Source organism: Mastigoproctus giganteus, chromosome 4 (genome assembly GCF_048544385.1).
Source record: "Mastigoproctus giganteus isolate SK-2022 chromosome 4, ASM4854438v1, whole genome shotgun sequence".
NCBI classification, from domain to species: domain Eukaryota; kingdom Metazoa; phylum Arthropoda; class Arachnida; order Uropygi; family Thelyphonidae; genus Mastigoproctus; species Mastigoproctus giganteus.
The window spans coordinates 105,188,963-105,211,399 of record NC_143578.1 but is presented as its reverse complement, the minus strand read 5'-3'; the positions used below and the strand labels follow the sequence as shown (position 1 = coordinate 105,211,399).

The following is a 22,437-nucleotide window of genomic DNA, read 5'->3' as shown; positions in this document are numbered from 1 at the left end:
AAGGAATTTCTGAAAGAGTTAGCATTAGTTGAGGCATATGATGCAAGGAAGCAAGCTTACAGAGCATTAGCCAAACAAAAAAAACAAAAAAAAAAAACCCTTCCCATTTCACCCATCCGGTCACTCCAAATGTTTGTCTAGTTCAGTCTTAAATTTATTTAAGCTATCAACTTCCACAACAGATGGAAGTCTGTTCCAGCAATCAACTACCCACTGGCTAAAGGAAAACTTCTGCACATTTATTCTAAAACTGTCTTTGCTCAATTTGAATCTGTGCCCCTTCCTAGGTTCTTAATCTCAGCAAGTGGAAGTATCCCATCAGCATTGAGCCTGCTCAAACCATTCAAGGCCTTGTACACCTCAATCAGATCACCTCCCAGGTGCCTAGTCTCCAGATGTTGCAACTGACAGAAGTTAAGCCTCTCTTGGTAAGAGAACCGCCTTTGTTCCTCTCACCAATCTTGTTGCCCTTCTCTGTACTCGTTCCAGCAACTCTACATCCTTCCTACAATGAGGCCTCCAGACCTGTGCACAGTACTCAAGGCGTGGTCTGACCAATGCCTTATACAAAGGTATAATCATTGCCTTGTCTCTGCTAGCAAAATTCTTATATCATTGACAAAGCTCCATGACCTGCTCTGGCAGCCCATCTGCACTACTCAGAGAACTTCATATCTGACTAAACAGTTACCCCCAGATATTTTTCATTCTCCATCTTCCTGAGTGTAGTACCATACAGTTGGTACGTTTCGCTTGGGTTACTGCTACCCATATGCAGTACTTTGCATTTGTCAATATTAAACTTCAGTTGCCACTTCTCAGCACATCTACCTAACTTTTCTAGATCCTGTTGCAGTAGCATACTGTCTTTACTATCATTAACAACCCTTCCAACCTTTGTATCATCTGCAAACTTAGGCATTAACCCTGATATACCTTCATCGATATCATTAATAAATACACAAAACAACAATGGGCCCAGCACCGAACCCTAGGAGCTCCATTAATAACATTAGTCCACATAGAGCAGTGTCCATTTATTACCAATCTCTGCCATCTCCCACTCAACCATCCCTTTATCCATTGCAGCAACTTTCCCTTAATGCCATACCACTACAATTTGTACAGCAGTCTTCCATGTGCAGTAGTATCAGAAGCATTTCTGAAATACAAGTATATGATATCAAAATTATTTTTTGCATCCAGTTCCATTGTGACAACATCATAGTATCCAGTCAAATTGGTCAGACAAGACTTCCCTTTAACAAACTCATGCTGTGCCTGAACTATTACTGCAGTCTTGTCTAGGTGATCTTGCATCACTTTTATAACCAGTGATTCCATTATTCCCCCGAACAGAAGTTAAACTAACATATCTATAATTATTTGCATAACCCTTTGAACCCCACTTGTGAATTGGGGATACATTTGCACATCTCCAGTCCGCGGTGACCTCCATGGTGACCTCCCCCCCGAATCTAAGGTCTAAGGGTCTTCTCCTAATTATGGCTAAGGCTTTGCTTATTTCTCTAACTGTCTCCTTCGATATAACTGGATAGATTCCATCTGACCCAGGTGCTCTTTTTTATGTTTATTTTCAACAATTTCTCCTCCACTTTCCTCTCCGTTATTATAAAATCATTTAGCTCCCTGTTAGTTTAGTAAACTTCTGCCCTCCCCTTCCTTACAGAATTCCTCATATGTGAATATAGATGTAAAATACTCATTCTGTTTGTCAGCTATCTCAGCAGAATCATCAACAGTCAAAGCACCAGCATTAAGTGGACCAATCTGATTTGTCCCCTTCCTTTTAGAGTTTACATAAGTAAAGAATTGCTTGTTGTTTTTCTTTGTGTCCATTGCCAAGGATTTCTCATAATAAGCCTTTGCTTCCCTAACCTCATTTGTGACTTGATTACAGACTAACTTATATCTGCTGTAGGCTTCTGTGTCACCTGCTAATTTATATGCATCCCATGCATTTTTCTTCTCTGCCATGAGTCTCATAAGTTAGTATGACATCCATTTGGGCATAAATCTTGAACAGTATTTCCTAGTTGCTATGAAAAGCCTAGTAGCTTCCAAGGATAATTCCCTGAAGGCAATAGTATCAAAATTTAGAATTCACATTTAGAATCCCATTTAGAATTCACTGTTTTTTAACATCATCAGTTGATACCAATGTATAGAATTCAAAAAGTGACTGAGATCACTGTAGTCATCTTTACGAAAACAAAAACCCTTTCCTTTACCTGATGGTAGTTATATCTTTAAGTAAATCCCACATTAGTAGACTGTGATCACTGTCACCTAGTGGTTCCTTTATCTGCAAATTCCTAATGCATGTGTCATCACTGCTGATAACCAGATCAAGAGTATTACCCCCTCTGGCTGCCAATCGAACATGTTGCTGTAGAAAACAATCGTCCAATAAATCCACTAAAGTCTTGTTAGTGTGCGAGTGACCAATCCACAAGTTCCAGTCAATATCTGGAAAGTTAAAATCCCCCATTACAAGACCTTCTGATTTACTGGCCCACTCTATTTCTATGCACAATTGTTCATTATTCTCATCAGAGTCATTAGGCCTATAACATGCTCCTACTCTCATTTTCATTTTTCCAGTGTTTATGTCACACCAAACTGACTCAACATTGCACTGTCTACCCATGTCAACTGGTTGCACTTCATTAGATTTAATGTGTTTCTTAACGAACAGCATAACCACTCTTCTTAACAGTAGGAATATGTTATAGGCCTAATGACTCGAATGAGTAGAATGAACAGTTGTACAGAGAAATAGCTTGGGCTAGTAAATCAGAATGTCTTATAATGGGGGATTTTAACTTCCCAGATATTGACTTTTGTGCATTTATTGGATGATTGTTTTCTGCAGCAGCATGTTCAAGCAGCAACTAGAGAGGGTAATATCAGCAGTGAGCATTCATGTGTTAAGAATTTGGAGATAAAGGAACCACTAGGTGGCAGAGATCACAGTGTAGTGATGTGGGATTTACTTAAAGATATAAGGTGCATGGAAGACTACTGTACAAACTGGAGCAGAATGGTATTAAGGGTAAATAGCTACAATGGATAAAAGGATGGTTGAGTGGGAGAAGACAGAGGGTGGTAATCAATGGGTGCTGCTCTTTGTGGACTAATGTTATTAGTGGAGTCCCACAGAGTTGAGTGCTTGATCCACTGTTGTTTTGTATATATTAATCAATGATATTGATGAAGGTATATCAGGCTTAGTGTTGAAGTTTGCAGATGATGCAAAGGTTGGCAAGGTTGTTAATGACAGTAATGGCAGTGTGCTACTGCAACAGGTGAGTACAGTCATCTCAGACAGTTTTTAAATTCTGTACAGTAGGATCAACTGATGATGTTACCAACAGCAAATTCTAAGTGGAAAATATTCAAGGAATTAATCGTGGAAGCTACTAAAAGTTTCATACCTATTAAGAAATATTGTTCAAGGTTTAGGCTTAAATGGTTATCAATTAAATTATCAGGCGACACAGAAGCCAGTGGCAGATATAAGCTAGTCTGTAATCAAGTCACAAAGGAGGCTAGGCAGGCGAAGGTAGATTACAAGAAATCTTTGGCAAAGGATGTTAAGAAAAACAGCAAGGATTTCTTTTCTTATATAAACTCTAAAAAGAAGGGGATGAATCTGATCGGTCCTCTTGATATTGATGGTTGGACTGTTGATGATCCTGCTCAGATAGCAAACTAACTGAATGAGTATTTTGCATCTACATTCACACATGAGGAGTTATTAAGGTTTGAAAATGCCAGAAGATTATTAAATTGTTTGTTTGTTTGTTTATTGTTGGTTTTTAGGAGCATTAGCAACTAAGGCCATATTGCTCCAGGATATGCGGTGGTCATTCCCTCACCTTTCCGCATCCTCCATATTTGGTGGTGATGGGCTCGAACCCCGGTCTAATCAAGAAGCGTGTGCTACGCACTGCTGTTCCATCCCACCTGGCTACGGAGGCGCCTTATTAAATTGTAGCAGGGTGCTTAATGATTTTGTAATAACTGAGAACAAAGTGGAGGAGAAATTGTTGAAGTTAAACATAAGAAAGGCACCTGGGGTGGATGGGATCTATCCAGTTATATTAAAGGAAGTAAAAGGAAGGTGGCAAAGGAAGTAAGCAAACCCTTAGCCATAATTATGAGAGCATCCTTAGACTCAGGGGAGAAGTCCCCACGGACTGGAGATGTGCAAATATATTCCCAATTCACAAAGGGGGATCAAAGGGTGACATGAGTAATTACAGACCAGTTAGATTAACTTCCGTCCTGGATAAAATAATGGAGTCACTGGTTAAAGATGCATTGCAGGATCATCTAGACAAGACTGCAGCAAAAATTCAGACACAGCATGGGTTTGTTAAGGGAAAGTCTTGTCTGACAAATTTGATTAGCTATTATGATGTGGTTACAAAGGAACTGGATGCAAAAAATAATTTTGATATCATATACTTGGATTTCAGGAACGCTTTTGACACTGTTGCACATGGAAGGCTACTGTACAAATTTGAGCAGAATGATATTAAGAGTAAATTGCTACAATGGATGAAAGGATGGTTGAGTGGGAGAAGACAGAGGGTGGTAATCAATGGTGCTGCTCTTCGTGGAGTTATGTGGGACTCCTTATTATTAGCGGAGTCCCACAAGGTTCGGTGTTAGGTCCACTGTTGTTTTGTATATTTATCAATGATATTGAAGAAGGTATATCAGGCTTAGTGTTGAAGTTTGCAGATGATACAAAGGTTGGCAGGGTTGTTAATGACAGTAATGGCAGTGTGCTACCGCAACAGGATCTAGAAAATTTGGGCAGATGGGCTGAGAAGTGGCAACTGAAGTTTAACATTGACAAATGCAAAGTACTGCATATGGATATATGCAGTACCAACTGTGTGGTACTACACTTAAGGTGGTAGAAAATGAAAAAGACCTGGGAGTAATTGTGCAGTGAGATATGAAGTTTTCAGACAGGCTGCCAGGGCAGGCCATGGGGTTTTGTCAATGATATATAGGAATTTTGCTAGCAGGAAAAAGGAGGTGATTATCCCTCTGTATAAGGCAATGGTCAGGCCACACCTTGAGTACTGCGTACATGGCTGGAGGCCTCATTTTAGGAAGGATGTAGATTTGCTTGAGCGTGTACAGAGAAGGGCAACAAGAGTGGTGAGGGGAATGAAGGAATCCTCTTACCAAGAGAGGCTTAAGTTCTGCAAATTGCAATGGCTGGAGGCTAGGCACCTGCACAGTGACCTTATTGAGGTGTGTAAGGCCTTGAATGGGTTGAGCATGCTGAATTCTGATGGGATTCTTCCACTTGTTCAAATTACGGACCTAAGAGGGCATAAATTCAAATTAAGAAAAGACAGATGTAGAATAGATGTGTGGAAATTTGCCTTTAGCCAGTGGGTGGTGAATTGCTGGAACAAACATCCATTTGTCGTTGTGGAAGTTGATAGGTTAAATAAATTTAAGGAGGAACTGGACAAACCTTTAGAGGGATTGGTTGTGTGAAATGTTTTTTTTTTTTTTTTTTTTTGGCTGATGCTGCATAAGTCTTACATTTGAATTCTTGCATCACATTCCATTACTACTACTATTACTACTCTCATCATACCCTGTCTATTCTTTCTGTACACATTGCACTCCCCAAATTTCACTTCTGCACTGCTTGTATCTGTGTGACACCATGTCTGTGATATCCCAACAATATCTCCCTTTGATGCCTTGATCAGCACTTCAAATTCATCAAATTTATTTACTATACTTCTAGCATTGGTGTACATGCACCTCTTCTTACTCTTAGTTGCACCTCTGTAGCCAGGTGGGCAGGAGCAGTGGTGCGTAGAACACTCTTCTTGATTAGATGTAGGTGGTAGATGACTATCATCAACCGGTGAAATACCACCACTTTGCTTATTGGAGGCTTGAAGTGGTGAAACCCATGTTTAGTCTCTAGAGCAAAGTTTCCGGCATTCCCCTCCCCCATACTTCTCCTTCAACCCATGCACGGTACTAAGTACTATAGGTTTTGATACCTTTTGTGTTTGGGGTTTTCATAAAAAAAAAAAAAAAAAAAGACTGGGATTTGAGCCTGTGATCCACCAAATATGGAGGATGCAGAAAGGTCAGGGAATGACCACTGCATATCCCCGGAGCAATATGGCTTTAGTTTCTAATGCTCCTAAAAACCAAAAAATAAAATAATAAAAATACTCTTAGTTACCCTAACACAGCCCATGTATTTATTTGTTCCATGATGACTGCCAGCAGCTCTTGAATTCCCCAGCAACTTGCTATCTAGGCTGCTGCTCATTACAATAGAGGCAGTGCAAAAATTGCTTTCACCTCTGCCTGTGGCTACTGTTAATCTTTTAGTCTGTGAATCTCTCCCAAGCTAGCAGTTTTCTGATCCACCTAACACTGCCTCAATAGCATTAACAAATATTCTTGTACCCTTTATATTTTAAGTGTATCCTATCCCCGTAGAAGCAGTCTCTCCTGTTAGCAAGCACAGACCACGCTGAAAAAAATTCTACCCCATGAGCCTTGCACAATCTCTCCAGGGCGGAAATGATCGACAGGACTCTCACTATATACTCCCTCCTATTGTGTCTATGCAGAATTGCAGACACTTTCAAATTCAACCCTAGCTTGCAACTTTTTTTCAACATTGACCTGTACTTGTAAATGAAATCTGCAGATCTCTTACTCTTAAGGTCATTAGTGCCAATGTACAACAGTATCACCTTTTGTGCCCTTAAAAGATGATATCTGCTCTACAACCTTATCAACTTTTGTCCCTGGCAGACATACACTGGTCCTGTTCTGCCTATCATAGATATTCAACAGAGTTCATAGATACAACAGAAGAGATTGTTAATGGCTATCCAATCTATAAGAGAAGAGAAGGACCTGCTGTTATAGTAGAAAATTATGATGTGGACAATAGATGGATTGTACCTTATAATCCATGGTTGTAGAAGAAATTCAATGCCCACATTAATGTCGAAGTGTGTATCTCTGTGAAGAGTGTAAAGTACTTCTATAAATACATTTAAAAAGGTCATGATGTGGCATCTTTACGATTACAGAGAGAAGGTTCTGATGGTAGTTTGGTCTTTGATGAGATTCAAACTTTCTTAGATGGGTGATACGTTAGTGCAAAAAATTATAATTCCTCAGAGCGGTTAATACTAGAATATACATATAGAGAACGGTTAGTATACAAAAAAGCTTTCGGCTGGGTAGACAGCCTTCTTTAGTTAAACATTAAATGACAGTTAGAATGGAGCTCTAATATGTATATTCTAGTATTAACCGCTCTGGGGAATTATAATTTTTTCATTTCAATAATATGAATCCGGAGCGCATAGGCCTCTTTCACCACGTTAGTGCACTTGAAGCAATGAGGCATTTGATTTGAGTTTCCGATGTTGGAGAGGTTGCACTCCATTATAAGATTGGCAGTGCAGCTATCTGATCAACAGTGAGTGATCTTCCAAGAGGTCAGAGAGGAGGAGGCCTTGCAGCGGGAAATGTCTGCAAAGACCATGCTTGAAACCATGCATGGTTTGAATTAAACAGAACAGATGTGCAACGCTATTTAATTATGCAGAGCACTATGTACTTTAAAAAAATCAGGCAAATTTAAACATAATCAAAGATGGTGTTATTGGACATATGTCTGTTTTAAGTGTTCAAGAAAGTGAGTGCTACTATCTATGCATGCTTCTTACAAGAATTACAGAAGTTACAAGTTTTGAGCCTTTGCAAACAGTCAATGGACAACTCTGTGAAACATTTCAGCAAGCTTGCAGAGAACATGGACTTTTGAAAGAAGACAGGATATGGCACAACACACTTTCCAAGGCACATACACCAAATTATATTTGGTTACCGTTTGCAATGATATGTGGATTTGGAGAACCTGAAGATGTACCTGAACTATGAGAAAGACATAAGCAGGGCATGAGTGAAGATTTCATAAGATGTTATGCTGAAGAAACTGGCCCTCTCTATGCTCTTGCAGAAATGAACGAAATGTTGAAAAATTATGGTCTGAGCCTTCAAAAAGTGCATACAAGCTGTTGAAATGATGACAGCATCTCTGCATTGGCAATCATTTGACATTTTGTAAGAACAAGACAAAACAATCACAAATACAGAAAAATTAAACATTGAACAAAAAATGGCATTTGACATTATTCTTGATGGCATAGCCATATACAATAAATCAAACACTAATCATAACTGTTTTTTTTTTTTTAGATGGTCCGGCTGGAACTGGAAAAACATTTCTTTAATCAACTATACTACACACCATATGAGGCAAGGGAGATAATGTTACTCCTGTTGCATCTACATGTATTGTAGCAACCCTATTAGCAGGAGGCAGAACTGTTCACTCTACATTCAAGATACCTCTGCTTCTGAATGTAACTTCAACATGTAATTTAAAGCCAAATACAGAGGAAGCTAATGCAACTTCTACAATCAAAACTGATAGTGTGGGACAAAGCACCAGTGACTCACATTCATGCCTTTCAAGCAGTATACAGACTACTGCACGATCTGACAGGATTAGACAAGTCTTTTGGAGGGAAAGTTATACTACTAGGTGAAGACTTCAGGCAAGTCCTACCAGTGATACTACGAGGCTCAAGATTTCTAACAGTTGCCAGTTGTATAGAGAAACATAGGCTATGGACCCAATTCCATGTACTGAAACTTGCACATAATATGCAGACATTAGCAAGCGAGAAGGAATTTTCAGATTGGCTATTAGAAGTAGGCGATGGAAGAAGTGGTGCAACTATAAGTTTGCCTACAGAGTGTTTTTCAAACACACAAGACCCTGTAGAACAACTCTATGGTGACATTAACTTCAACACTGTTACAGCTCAGCAATTCAAAGGCAGAGCAATACTAAGTGTTACAAATGAGGATTCTTCGGAACTGAACAACAAAGTGTTAGACCGTATTCCTGGAGAAGTGACTGTTTGCAAAAGTATGGATACTGTAGCAAATGATGAACCAAGAAGAATTTCTCAATAGCTTAATACCAACAGGAATGCCTCCTCACAAGCTAAAACTGTTCATTAAACAGTTATTTATTTTAGTTTGTTAAAATCCTAAATATTTGAAACTTAAAATGATTGGGTCCTGAAGTATCAAGGTCTGAAGTTTGCATTCTTAATGATAGGTCCAGTTCTGATTGTTAGTAAAATAATTAATAACAAAAAAGGCAATGCATAATATTTCCAAAATTATTTTATTAATTGACAAAGGTCTACAAGTTTTAACAAATGAAATTGTTTTTAAAAAATAAAAAAATCATTTAAACTATTATTTTAAGGCTTCAAAATGCTTATCAAGATTGTATTATTTTTATCTACTAAATTTTTAAAAACATTTCAAATTTTATGCTCACTCGATTGGGCCCGCTAAATCTGGAGCCCTGGCACAGCACATCCGTTGCACCCCCCCATTTGCACAGCCCTGCCTTTGTATTGAGGTGTGGAAGATGAATGATAATGGTGACCATTGAGGGAACTGATCTTTGTTTTAGAATTAGCATTAGCATTAGTAAAGGCATATAATGCAAGAAAGCAAGCTTATGCAGCATCAGCCAGAAAAAAAAAAAAAACCAAAAAAAAAACCAAAAAAAAAAAACCCTTCCACTTCACCCCTCCGTTCATTTGAAATACCTGTCCAGCTGAGCCTTAAATTTATTTAGGCTATCAACTTCCACAACAAGGGATGGAAGTCTGTTCCACCAACCAACTACCCGCTGGCTAAAGGCAAATTTCCGCACATCTATCCTACATCCGTCTTTCCTCGATTTGAATGTATGCCTTCTCAGGTGATTATTCTGATCAAGAGGCAGAATCCCATCTGCATTGAGCATCCTCAAACCATTCAAGGCTTTATACACCTCTATGAGATCACCTCGCCGGTGCCTAGTCTCCAGACACTGTAATTTGCAAAACTTAAGCCTTTGTTCCCTTCACTAACCTTGTTGCCCTTCTCTGTACTTCTTATTAGCCATTACTGTCCCACTGCTGAGCAAAGGCCTCTTCCGAAATCTTCCATCTCTTTCTGTCTTGTGTAGTGGTTGACCAGTTTCCTCCTGCAAATTCCTTCAACTCGTCGCACCATCTCCTTTTTTTTTTTTGTCAACCTCTTTCTATATCCTTCCAGTGGTATCCATTCAGTCGCAGCTTTATTCCATCTATTATCTTCTTTTCTCAACAATATGACCTGCCTATTTCCACTCTAGATGTTTTGCTTCCACTATAACATCCTTTATATCAGTTCTTTTATGTAATTCTTCATTTATAACTCTGTCTTTGAGTGATAGGCTCAACATGTTTCTTTCCATTGCTCTTTGCTCTACTCATAATTTTCTTTCTTGAACCTTAGTAAGGGACTAGGTTTGTGCTCTGTAGGTAAGTATAGGATTTATACAAGTATTAAGAGCTTTCTTTTTAGACAAACCGGCAATTCTCCCTTCATATAGTCCCCAAGTATCCAATATTTTTCCAGATGTTTTTCAACCTCATATTGGTCTCATATGTCTTGCAATTGTGAAAAGATAGAATTTGCTCCAGATACGTGAACTAATTAACAAATTTGAGAGGCGTCACCGAGATTTATAATGGAATACTGTTGGTAATTTGTCATGATTTTTCTCTTTTGAAGATTGATATCTAATCCAGCAGTTGCACTTTTCCTTCCTTAATTCATCTATTTCTTGCAATTCCTGTGCATCTTCTGAGAGCAAAACAATATCGTTGGCAAATCTTAGATGACTTTGTTTCTTTCCCAAGATATTAATTCCTCTGTTTGCCCAGAGGGAATTGATCACTGTACAGTTATTGAGTACCTTCATTTAAAGAAAATGTCACCGAAAGAAATTCATGAAGACATGCAGTGAACAGAAATCTTGTCCTTCATTTGCCATGGTGAAAAAACTGGGTTGCAGAATTTAAGCGTGGATGAGACTGTTGAAGATTCACCCTGCAGTGGGTGGCCTGTTACCCTGTCAACTCTTGCAAATGTGGATACCATTCATGACCTGATCATGCACTACTGCAGAATAACATTGAAGCACATTGAGACAACGCCGACCGGGCTAGCCAGGTGAGTAAAGTGTCTGCGTGGCAACCCAAAGGCCCGTCACCACCAAATACGGAGGATGTGGAAAGATCAGGGAATGACCACCGCATATCCCGGAGCAATATGGCTTTAGTTGCTAATGCTCCTAAAAACCAAATAACAAACAAACAAGCAACCCAAAGGTTGCGGGTTCGAATCCCCCCTCGGGCTTGGATCAGAGTAAAATGTAAAAACTTTGGGAGGTGCATTATGGCCACAGAAGCCGATGTGCCAATAACTAACAAAAAAAAAAAAAAAAAATTGAGAGAACATTCAGCATCTCCCATGAGTGACCTCACAATATTGTGGTGAATGTTTTAGGGATGAAGGTTTCTATGAGGCAGTTCCATAAAGCACTAAATGCAGATCAGAGGTGGGAAAAGGTGAGGTGTTGTAATAAGATTGTACAGCATTTTAAAGCTAATGAAGCTCAGTTTTGGAGGGCAGTATTGTCACTATAGACAAAACATAGGTGCACCACTTCGACCCTGAAATGAACGAACAATCAAAACAGTGTAAGCATCTCTCTTTTCCCCTGCCTAAAATGTTTCGCGTGCAGAAGTTGGCTGGGAAAATCATGGCATCCATCTTCTGGGATGCAGACGAAGTGATCATGATTGATTTCCTGGAATGAGGTGCCACTGTCAATGCTGAGTATTATTCTAACCTACTGAAACATTTCCACAGGGAATTGGATCTCAAGAAATGCAGGAAATTGGCCAGAGGAGTTATCTTGCATTAAGGCAATGCAGTGGTGCACAGTGTTTGTGACTAGGTTGTTGTCATTGTATTTGGTTTTTAGGAGCATTAGCAACTAAGACCATATTGCTCCGGGGATATGCGATGTGACCGCATATCGGGATGCGGAAAGGTCAGGGAATGACCTTTCCACATCCTCTGTATTTGGCTCGAACCCTGGTCTAATCAAGAAGCGTGTGCTACACACTGCTGCTTCTGCCCACCTGGCTACGGAGGTGCCTATTGTTGTTGTTGTGACTTGGGAATCAGTGCATGACTGTGGGTCAGGCTATTACAGCATCTGCTCCACTCATTGGATTTGACTATTTTCTATTTCCTAAAATAAAATTCAGATCTTAAAATCTGAATTTTATTTGATGGAGTTATAAAAGCTAGTGAATTGTACCAGAAAGTGTAACAGGGATTATGTTGAAAAATAGATGGGTTTTCATAACTCTCTAGCATTCCTTCTATGAGAGGCTAGAAACCTTTTAACCTTCCCTTGAACAAGTAGATTTTTATGGTCGGGGGAGCAGGGACGGCTATGATTGAGTTTAAAAGCTTTCCATCCAGAGACTGATAGGGAAGAAAAGGGGAGTGGTTTTAGCCACTGTGCTACCTGTGAAGGTATATGCATTTTGTGCGTCATGATAAGCATATACTGAATAGGTAGTGTCACCTTCGCCACTATAACGCTGAGTCAATTGTCATATCTCTCTCCACGCTTTTCCCTCTTGTGGTTAGCAGAGTGGGTATAGTCATTGGCCTTCCACTCCATGCGGAAAAATTCTGAGTTTGAATCTTGTCTTGACAGGAGGAACTTTTATCAGCTTCCTTGACAACATGGTGAGTTAGCCACTGTCGGAGGAGGATTGTATGGTTTTATCTCCCAGAAATGGAGTTAAACTGGCTTTATCATCCAGAAAACAAACTGACCAAAGGATGGAAGCTATAACAGGCACAATATACTGATGCCTTGTAGCCTTAGTTGCTTTGACACTTAACGCACGCCAACCTCCACACTTTCATGCATGATGACCTGTAATTTTTCTTTGGTCCTAGAAAACTCATTTTTATTTGACCTTCCCTTCCATTTATACTGTATATCTTAATTATCAAAAAAATTATTTTCTTTGCTGAGCAATAGTTTTATGTGGTTTAATCTTTTTAAATGCAGGTCATCATTATCATATGAAGTTGATCTGCTCTGACACAGAAAAGGCTTACAAACATCCAGAGAGAGGAAAAGTGTTTATCAGAATTACTGGAAAGAAGGGACAATCTTCAGTTATTGAAGCATCTAAAGAGTAGGTATCAATGAATACATATACACTTTATTTTCGCTTGGTGCACCAAACTAACTGGGCATCAAGATACACCTTATTGCTGTGTATTGCTGTTGAATTTAGACAGAAACCTGTTATATAAATGTTTTATCAAGCTATTTTACATGTTAAAAGAAAAAAACACTGTTGTTACACCATCAGGTCAGGTAGTGTAGTGGTTTCAGAATGAGCAGTGTTATTAATCATTCCCAGCAAGATGGGAAACATTCAGTCAGTTCCCTGAAGCCTTGATAACAAATGCTGTACCCCTCCCTGCTGCTCGTTAGTGTTCAGCTCTTTACTGGAAACTCTGAGCATTTACTGAAGCATTGAGAGGGAGGAAGAGGCAAGTCAGCTGCCCCAGGCCTGGATATTGCAGATAGGGCCCAAAGACCTCAGGGGCCCATGCTGGTTCTTGATGCATCTGTCCATATTCATTTCTGATCATGTGCACCCACTTATTGGGAGTCATCCTGACTGCAAAGGTATATTTCAGTAAGATTATTGGATCACCAATATTAACAGTGGCATCTGAAGCATGGATTGCCTTAGGGCAAGAACAGAACAGCAGGGGTTCACTCTGATGATGATCGTCAAGTGAGTTTCCTAATTAGCATACAGGTGTGTGTGTTTCTCTATCACTCTTTGCAGTGGATGGCAAAGAGTGATGGAGAAACCAGTCAGGTGAGTTATGTAATTTGCATTGTTTCTAATGTTTATAGTGGAGGGCGCTGGTTTTTTTGTTTTTTTTTTGAAAAGGAAAGTAGTGCATTCCTCTTTCAAAGTAGTGCATTACTTTGAGAGACCTGTTTAAATTTGATCTATATTTTAAATCTTGTGTGTTTAATGAAATTTATTATTTTTCATATACATCAGGGATCTCCAATTGTTTTTAGCTTGGAGCTAAAACATCAAAAATGCTGAAGGGTGTGGGCCACATGGTTTTTCATGAGAAGCATGTCATGACAAGCAAGAATAGTTCCATACCACTAATTATGCATTCCAAATCTAACTTAATTTTTGTTATCAATATTTCTATTATGATTTCAAGATTTTTTTACATTTTATAATTAAAATACAACACAACATGTCCCCAAGTGCACAAATCAACACAACATACATGACTAACTTTGCAGAGATGCTTACAGAGACATAGGACAGGCTTGGGGGAATCCTTGGGTACTGCATTACAAAGTTGTATATCCTTTTTATACACAGTGTTCACTGTATTCAAATTATTCTACATCCCTTATTTGCTGTGTGATGGAACAGATTGAATTCATTTTGGTGGGAGTAGATAAGGATGTGGTATTCTGTTCCTGAATTCGAGTGGGTGTCCTCTTTTACTTTTGCTTCCCTATAATCGACATCCTCCCTTTCCACTTGACATCCTCTGGCAATTCGTGGTACTGTCAGCATGGTTGTAATTGTCATGGGTAGCTCCTTATGCTGGTTTGAGATATCTACAGCAGTTCCAGCTCCTTGTGCTGGCAGTTCTGTTCTAGGCACTCCTCATGGTTCAGGTTTTTCTCAGAAAAGTTCTTTTTGCCCACTCTGAAATGATGTGAAGGCTTCATGAAGGCTTCTTTTTCGTGAAGATTTCCTTATTCATTATCTGTAGAAAGCAGTTCCTTGTTGTGGCTGAGATAAGGTCTAGCCAGAGGTGCATTCTAGCATTCTAAAATTATTTTTTGAATACCGTTTGCTATAGTCATTTTAATTGATGATGCTATTCACTTTGATATCAGCTGACAATTATTTACAACCTGGACTTTGAACTGTCAGTTTTTTTTTAATTTATCTATTTTTGTGTCTTCTTAGAGAGTCCTTCCCACACTGTAATTAGGCAAAAATGAGAGAGAGTACATCAAAGTAGAAGATGTAAATCAATTGTAGGATAGAATGGCAGGGTTGCCAAAGACTGCAGGATTGCCTAAATATAATAGTTTCAAAAAAACTGTGTGAGAGTAGCACCATGTTTCTGACAACTCTCATGTCTGCTTCATTAAATACTGAGCAAAATAGATAAAAAATCATAAGAAAGTACTACAAAAAAATCTAATGTTACTGAAAACAGATATTTTCAAAATACTTTGTGAAACTATGTTAATACTAGTTTTTTCAACTAAGTGGATGTATTACCCTTAGGATTGCCTGCATGGCTAGGTCTGCAAAATGTGAAATTGCCAACTGCAGGACGCCTCCGTAGCCAGGTGGGAAGGACCAACAGTGCGTAGCACACGCTTCTTGATTAGCCCGTCACCACCAAATACGGAGGATGTGGGAAGGTCAGGGAATGACCACCGCATATTCCCGGAGCAATATGGCCTTAGTTGCTAATGCTCCTAAAAAACCAAAACAACAAAAACAACAGCCAACTGCAGGTTAGACATTAGACAGCTCTCACGTACATCATAGGAGTCATTTTGTTTAATCCAAGTCATTTTTATTAACTTGTATTTTTTAGTTTAAGACTTATTCCAATTAATATATTTCTTTAATGTATATTTTTTCTAACTTTCAATTTTAGTAACTAACTACTTAGTGTTGTTTGCCCCAATCCTCATCTGGAAAAGGTTGTCAAGAGTTGTTTCTAAAACCGAAGTTTAAAATCATTTCTAATTGTAAGCCCATCACTAAATTGGTTACTGGTGGGTATCTCGGGGCCACTCATGAGGAATATTGTCAGCCTCCATCCCCTTGGTCCCTCAGTTAAAATATCTAGGCATGATTGTTGATGACAGACTATATTTTATATCACGTCAGCCATCCCACCATGAAAATCAAAAACTTGACTCTTTCTTTAGAATTTCAAAAGATTGGAGTTTGAACAGAAAAATGGCATTATTTTCTATAATGCAATTTTTGCCCTTATGGCCATGTATGCTGTGGGTGCCTGGTTCCATAAGGCAACAAAGTAAAATTACAGACCAAACTAAATGCACTTAAAGAACCATATGCTTTGACATACATCAGGCCTGCAGAATAGTTTTCTCCATTACATTAGAGGTCATAGGAGGAGTTCTCCCTTTGGATCTCTATTTTGTGTATAAGGGATTATGCAGTAGAACTAAATGCCATATTTCTTCTGAAATTCTAGGGATAGTAACAGATATTGATGCTGACATAAAACATGAAAAAATTTGTTACTGAAATGAACTGATAAATATTTCTCAAACAAGATTAGATAATGGCCGTACAGGAACTGTCGCAGCACTTTTTATTCCTGTTATTACCTTTGTCATTAAAAAAGAATATTAAAAAATTGTTTACTTCCAGTATTTATTCTTTGTATTTATTAACAGAACACATTCTCTAAATTCTAAACTATATTAGTCTGGCCTTGTTAATTCCAACTTATATTCTTGTGAACTAGATAAACTTGAGCACATGTACTTTATGAATGCCCTACATATGTTGACTTAAGAACCACCCTAGAATCTAGCTTAATTGCTTTTGCTCTAGAACTTGAATTTTTCTTTGTATGCAGTATGATCTACTTCCTTCAAAACTATGCTAAAAATATATCTTCTCAAAAAGAAAACAACTGCTGGCAATTTCATTGAATGTTTCCCACACAAGGTAGATGATACTGTCATGAGAACATCATGACAGTATCATTTACCTTCAATACATCTTATGATACTGCTGACAACTAATAGGATGGCATATTTTACTACCCATACTTAAAATAACATGTTGACATAAAAGTTTGTAACAAAACCTGCTTGCATTTCATAATCTCGTTACAATTGTGTGTATGTGAGATTTTTGTATGACATTTCAAAAAGATGGCACAGCCTAAACAAGTCAGCATATGATGATTTAAATTTTAACTGCAGAAAAAACAATTGACAATCTAAGCTTTCATCTGACACATACTCAGTCTCCAAGAGTGAAAAAAAACATGGCAATCTGACATTTGTGCAGGAAAAGTTATGGTAACTGTTTTCTTTTACCACTGGTATTTTGTTATTAGAGCTCAAAGAACCTGATACCAACATTAAGTCAGAACAGTATGCTGAAACATCAAATCACTTGCACCTCAGCAGAAAATGTAAATAACCAGGACAACTAACAGAAAAAATCATCCTGCATCATGATAATGGTATCAGTAAGGGTATCCATGTGTTGGACAAGATTTTGCAGCTCTGGTGAACACTGTTTTTAATTATATTTAGCCATTTTATTGAATTAATTGTTATATTAAATTATTTTCTATTAGTATCTTATTTTCCTAGTCAAACTCCTTAATTTATTTTAAATTTAGATAGAGATTTTGAAAGTAATACTTAGTGTCCGCAGATTTTAAGTTAGTAACTTGCCACCATTGTTATAAGAGACAACATATATCCCAAACTAGATAGCATAAGGTTTAACATTAAACTAGATAGCGAAACACGTAGCATTGTATTAGAAATCTGTTAGCTTAGCTTATTATAGTATAGTATTATCAATTAATCAGTAAAATTTATTAATCTTATTAAATTTCATTGTTAATTAAATTGTACTTGAACAGAATCATGACCCAGAGTAGAGCAGCAAAGGAATGCTCACAGATAAGCCAGAGTGCTGTGGCTCAGGGGAGAACAGAAAGGGGTGATTCTCCAACGTACCACAGTCTAAAAAAATGCGCGAAATGTGAAATGTTTGCGGACTGTCTAGAACAGACATGATCTAGCCAAGGAGAATGCCTTTGTGTGTGCTACATGCAGAGACTATGAGGAAATTAGGTGCCAACTTGGCATTCTGATGGGCACCTTGAGGACCCATCAAGCTCTCAGCTGCCCAACGCAATGCCAGAGCTCACTCCTGTGCATCACGCAACACAGCGATAGTCTCCAAGGCAAAATGCGCTGGTTCCACAGGAACTAGTTATTGTTGGTGACTCTATTGTCAGGGAGACAGGAAATATATCATGTAAAAAGGATAGGTGGAACAGAACCAGGGTATGTCTGCCAGGAGCAAAAGTTGATGACATTGTAGAGCAGATATCATTTTTTAAGGGCACAAAAGGTGATATTGTTGTACACGTTGTCACTAATGACCTTAAGAGTAAGAGATCTGCAGATTTCATTTACAGGTACAGGTCAATGTTGAAAAAAAGTTGCGAACTAAGGTGGAATTTAAGTGTCCGCACTTCTACCCAGACATGATAGGAGGGAGTATATGATGAGAGAGCCTTGTCAAACAATTCGGCCCTGGAGAGATTGTGCAAGGCTTGTGGGGTACAATTTTTTTCAGCGTGGTCTATGCTTGCTAACAGGAGAGACTGCTTCTACAGGAATGGGATACACTTAAATAGAAACGATGCAAGAATATTTGCTGATGCTATTGAGGCAGTGTTAGGTGGGTCAGAAAACTGCTAGCTTGGGGGGGGGGATTCACAGACACTAAAAGATTAACAGTAGCCGTTAGCCAACCGGGCTAGCTAGGTGGGTAAAGTGCCTGCCTAGCAACCCAAAGGTCGTGGGTTCGAATCCCACCTCAGGCTTGGATCAAAGTACTGCAAAAACCTTGGGAGGTGCATTATGGCCACAGAAGCCAATGCGCCAATAACTACAAAAAAAAAAAAAAAAAAAACAGTAGCCACGGGCAGAGGCGAATGCGATTCTTGCACTGCTTCTATTGTAAGCAGCAGCAGCAGCCTAGAGAGCAAGTTGTTGGGGATTTCGAGAGCTGCTGGGAGTCATGGAACAAGTAAATACATTTTTTTTTTTTTTTTTTTATGTGAACCCCAAACACGTGAGGTATTAGAACCTATAGTACTTAGTACCGTGTTTGGGTTAGAGGTTGAGAAGACGAATGAAGATATTTGTTGACATTGGACTTGAACTTCTGTAGATTGTAATTTTCAGGAAATACGTATGCAGGAAGGTTGTTCCAGAAAACGGCAGTTGAATGAATAAATGAGGAAGATGAAAAGTTGGTTCTGTGGGTTTGAAGTTGGACAGTAAATGGATGTTGGCTGGTGGCGGCACGTGTCTGGACTGTTTTGAAAGAGAGAGCAGAAATTATAGAAGCCAGTTCAGAAGAACACTGCCCATGGAAGCATCTGTAGAAGAGGCATGCAGCAGAAACAGTACGTCTGTGAGAAAGTGAGTGGAGAGACTCTGTTAGAGATGAATCATTAATTAACCTAACTGCCCTCTTCTGAATGGAATCAAGAAGCCTGAGAGAGGTTCACCACCCCAGATGTGGTCACAATATTCCATGGCAGGGCGGATTTGTGATTTATACAGAGTGAGCAGCTGTTTGGAAGAAAAGTAACGCCGAGAGCGAAAGAGAAAACCAAGTTTTTTAGATGCAGAGGAAGCAATATTTGTAATGTGCTTGTGCCAAGAGAGATTAGAAGTCAGGGTAATCCCCAAAACAGATATCTCATTTTGTCTAGAAATCGGAGTGTCACAAAAGATAAGCATAGGAGCAGAAGAATCCTTTTTGCGAGATATAAGACAAGACTGAGTTTTAGAAGGGTTGAAATCAACTAAGTTGTCTTTGCCCCACTGGAGAATTACCTGAAGATCGGCATTTAAGGAATTGGTAGCAAATATTCGAAAAATTGAAGCTGATTGAGCAGCACAAGGTTTCTCAAAATGGAAAGTGGAATGCAATGTGCTATCATCGGCAAAACTATGGATAGGATTTCCAGTCAATGGAAGAAGGTCATTAATATACAAGAGGAAAAGAGTAGGGGAAAGAACTGAACCTTGGGAGACACCGGCATTAGTGGAGAAGTTAGAAGACAAAGAGCTATCTACCATCACCCTCAGTGAGCGATCAGAGAGAAAACTGGATAACCAATTACTAAAAACAGTTGACAAACCATAAGATGGAAGCTTGTTTAGAAGACCTTTATGCCAAACACGATCAAAAGCCTTTGAGATGTCAAGAGCAACTACTTGTGTTTCACCGAACCTTTCCATTGAATTAGTCCATAAATCGGTAACACAAGCCAGAATATCACCAGTGGATCGACACTGGCGGAATCCATATTGGCGATTGTTGATCAAACAGAAGGTTTCTAGGTAGTTTAAGAGTTGGTGGTTAATTGATTTCTCCATTACTTTAGAAAGAGTAGAAGTAATTGCAATGGGACGATAATTGGATGGGAGGGATTTGTCACCCTTTTTAGGAACTGGCTGAATATGAGCAAATTTCCAAGCAGAAGGAAAAACACCTTTGGAATAAGAAAGTGAAAAAAGGCGGCAAAGAATAGAGTAAGTTCAGGAGCACAGGTTTTGAGAACAAGTAGAGAAATACCATCAGGACCTGGAGCTTTCTTAGCATCAAGATTCATCAAAATCCTTCTGATATCCTTTTGACGGAAGACCACAGGAGGCATTGAATGGAGCGTGTTGGGAATGGTGGGAGATGTTTTACCAAGATCATTAATACATGAGCTGGAAGAAAAATGGGATGCTAGCAGGTCAGCTTTATCCTTGGCTGAAGTGACAACAGAACCATCTGATTTGGACAGAGGTGGGAGCAGAGATGGGCAAAAGTTGCGGCCAATAGCTTTGGCAAGAGACCAGAATGCTCGGCTACCATTAGGGCAAGAAGCAAGTTTTCTACTCTTAGCCTGTTCAAACTCTAGTTTGAACTGATTTCAACTGATTAATAACTGCTTTACAATTGTTGCAAGCTTTGGTGTAGGCAGAAAATGAAACTGAAGAATTAGAAACAAGCCAATTACAATATGCAACATTCTTCTCTTGAACAGCCTTAGCACATTTATTGGAAAACCAAGGTTTAGATAAAGGACGAGATTTTAAAGTGGGGTGTGGGATAAAGGATTCAATTCCTGCAAGAATAATTTCACTGACACGATCTGAGCAAACGTTGACATCAGAAGTTTTGAAACAGTAATCCGACGAAGAAAAGAAGTCTCACAGGTCATCCCATTTTGCATTCTTGTAATGTCAAACAACATGAGGTTGGGAATAGGCATGAGATAAAGGTTCCATTGGAGAAGAGACAATCACCAAGTTGTGATCTGAAATGCCTAAAGGACCTCTCACTTCGACCGTGTACTTAGAAGGGTTGTTTGTGAGAAAAAGATCAAGCGTATTGGCTGTATGATTAGGATTGTCCACCAGTATTCTTGTAGGTAAATGAACAATCTGTGCTAGATCAGTAGTAATTGCAAAAGCCTCAGCATCTCGACCTGCTGGGTTGGTGTGACTAGAAAACGGAAGCCAGCTGGAGTTGTGAACATTAAAATCACCAAGGAAAATTACCTCACTTAACAGTTAGGAAAGTTGGACTGGAGAAAGTCAAGTTGCAAAGAGAGGAAGTCAAAGAGCTCCAGGTGATTAGTGGAGTTGGGAGAATGGTAGAGTTGCTGTTGTTGTTATTTGGTTTTAGGAGCATTAGCAACTAAGGCCATATTGCTCTGGTGCGGTGGTCATTCCCTGACCTTTCCGCATCCTCCGTATTTGGTGGTGACGGGCTCGAACCCCAGTCTAATCAAGAAGCGTGTGCTACGCACTGCTGCCCCCCCCTGGCTACGGAGGCACCTGAATGGTAGAGACAACAGACGAATTTGACACAATGAGGTAGAGAGATTTTAAGCCACAGGAGATCAAAGGGAGGAGATTCCAAATTGCCAAATCTCTGACAGGGAATATCATAACGGACATATGCACAAGTACCACCTTTGAGGCGAAAGGAATCATACAGCGAATAATTTGGGCATCTGAGATGAGCAGTACTTGAATCAACTGATAACTGAGATTCTGTCAGAAAAAGTACATGGGGTTTGGCAGACTGCAAGTGGAAATGGACATTGTTGAGATTAGAATTGAGACCATGTATATTTGTGAAATGAATTATGAAGTGCTTGGGAGGTTTAGATCTTTTCGCAGATAAGCTTGCTCTATTAGTTTGACAATTCATGGTGTATTCAATAGTAAGAAAAGTGGGTGGGATATGCTGTATGAAGTAATGAAATTTTTGGATATGGCATACACGTGGTAAGAATATACCCAGATCCTTGACATAATGTGGCCTCGACAATGCTCCCCACATACACACTACTTGGACCCCCTCCAGTCACTATCTGGCAGAGTAGAGGTAGCAAGATTATACACTAGCTGATCCAGAAGCCTCCTAGAGAGTTACCAATAGGTTCGGTCCGGTGTACTAACTAGCGGCCGGCCTGTGAACACCGTTTTAG

The 22,437-nt window shown here is 39.2% G+C and overlaps 1 protein-coding gene across 1 annotated transcript in view; it reads left to right on the top strand.

Annotated features, from left to right (window-relative positions):
• Positions 1-22,437, top strand: part of LOC150086963 (pancreatic triacylglycerol lipase-like) — a 169,269-nt gene that overhangs the window by 119,839 nt on the left and 26,993 nt on the right. Inside the window, exon 7 of the mRNA XM_090372338.1 lies at positions 13,112-13,241. Coding sequence (XP_090228464.1) covers positions 13,112-13,241 — 130 coding nt within the window. The remainder of the gene's footprint in view (positions 1-13,111; positions 13,242-22,437) is intronic.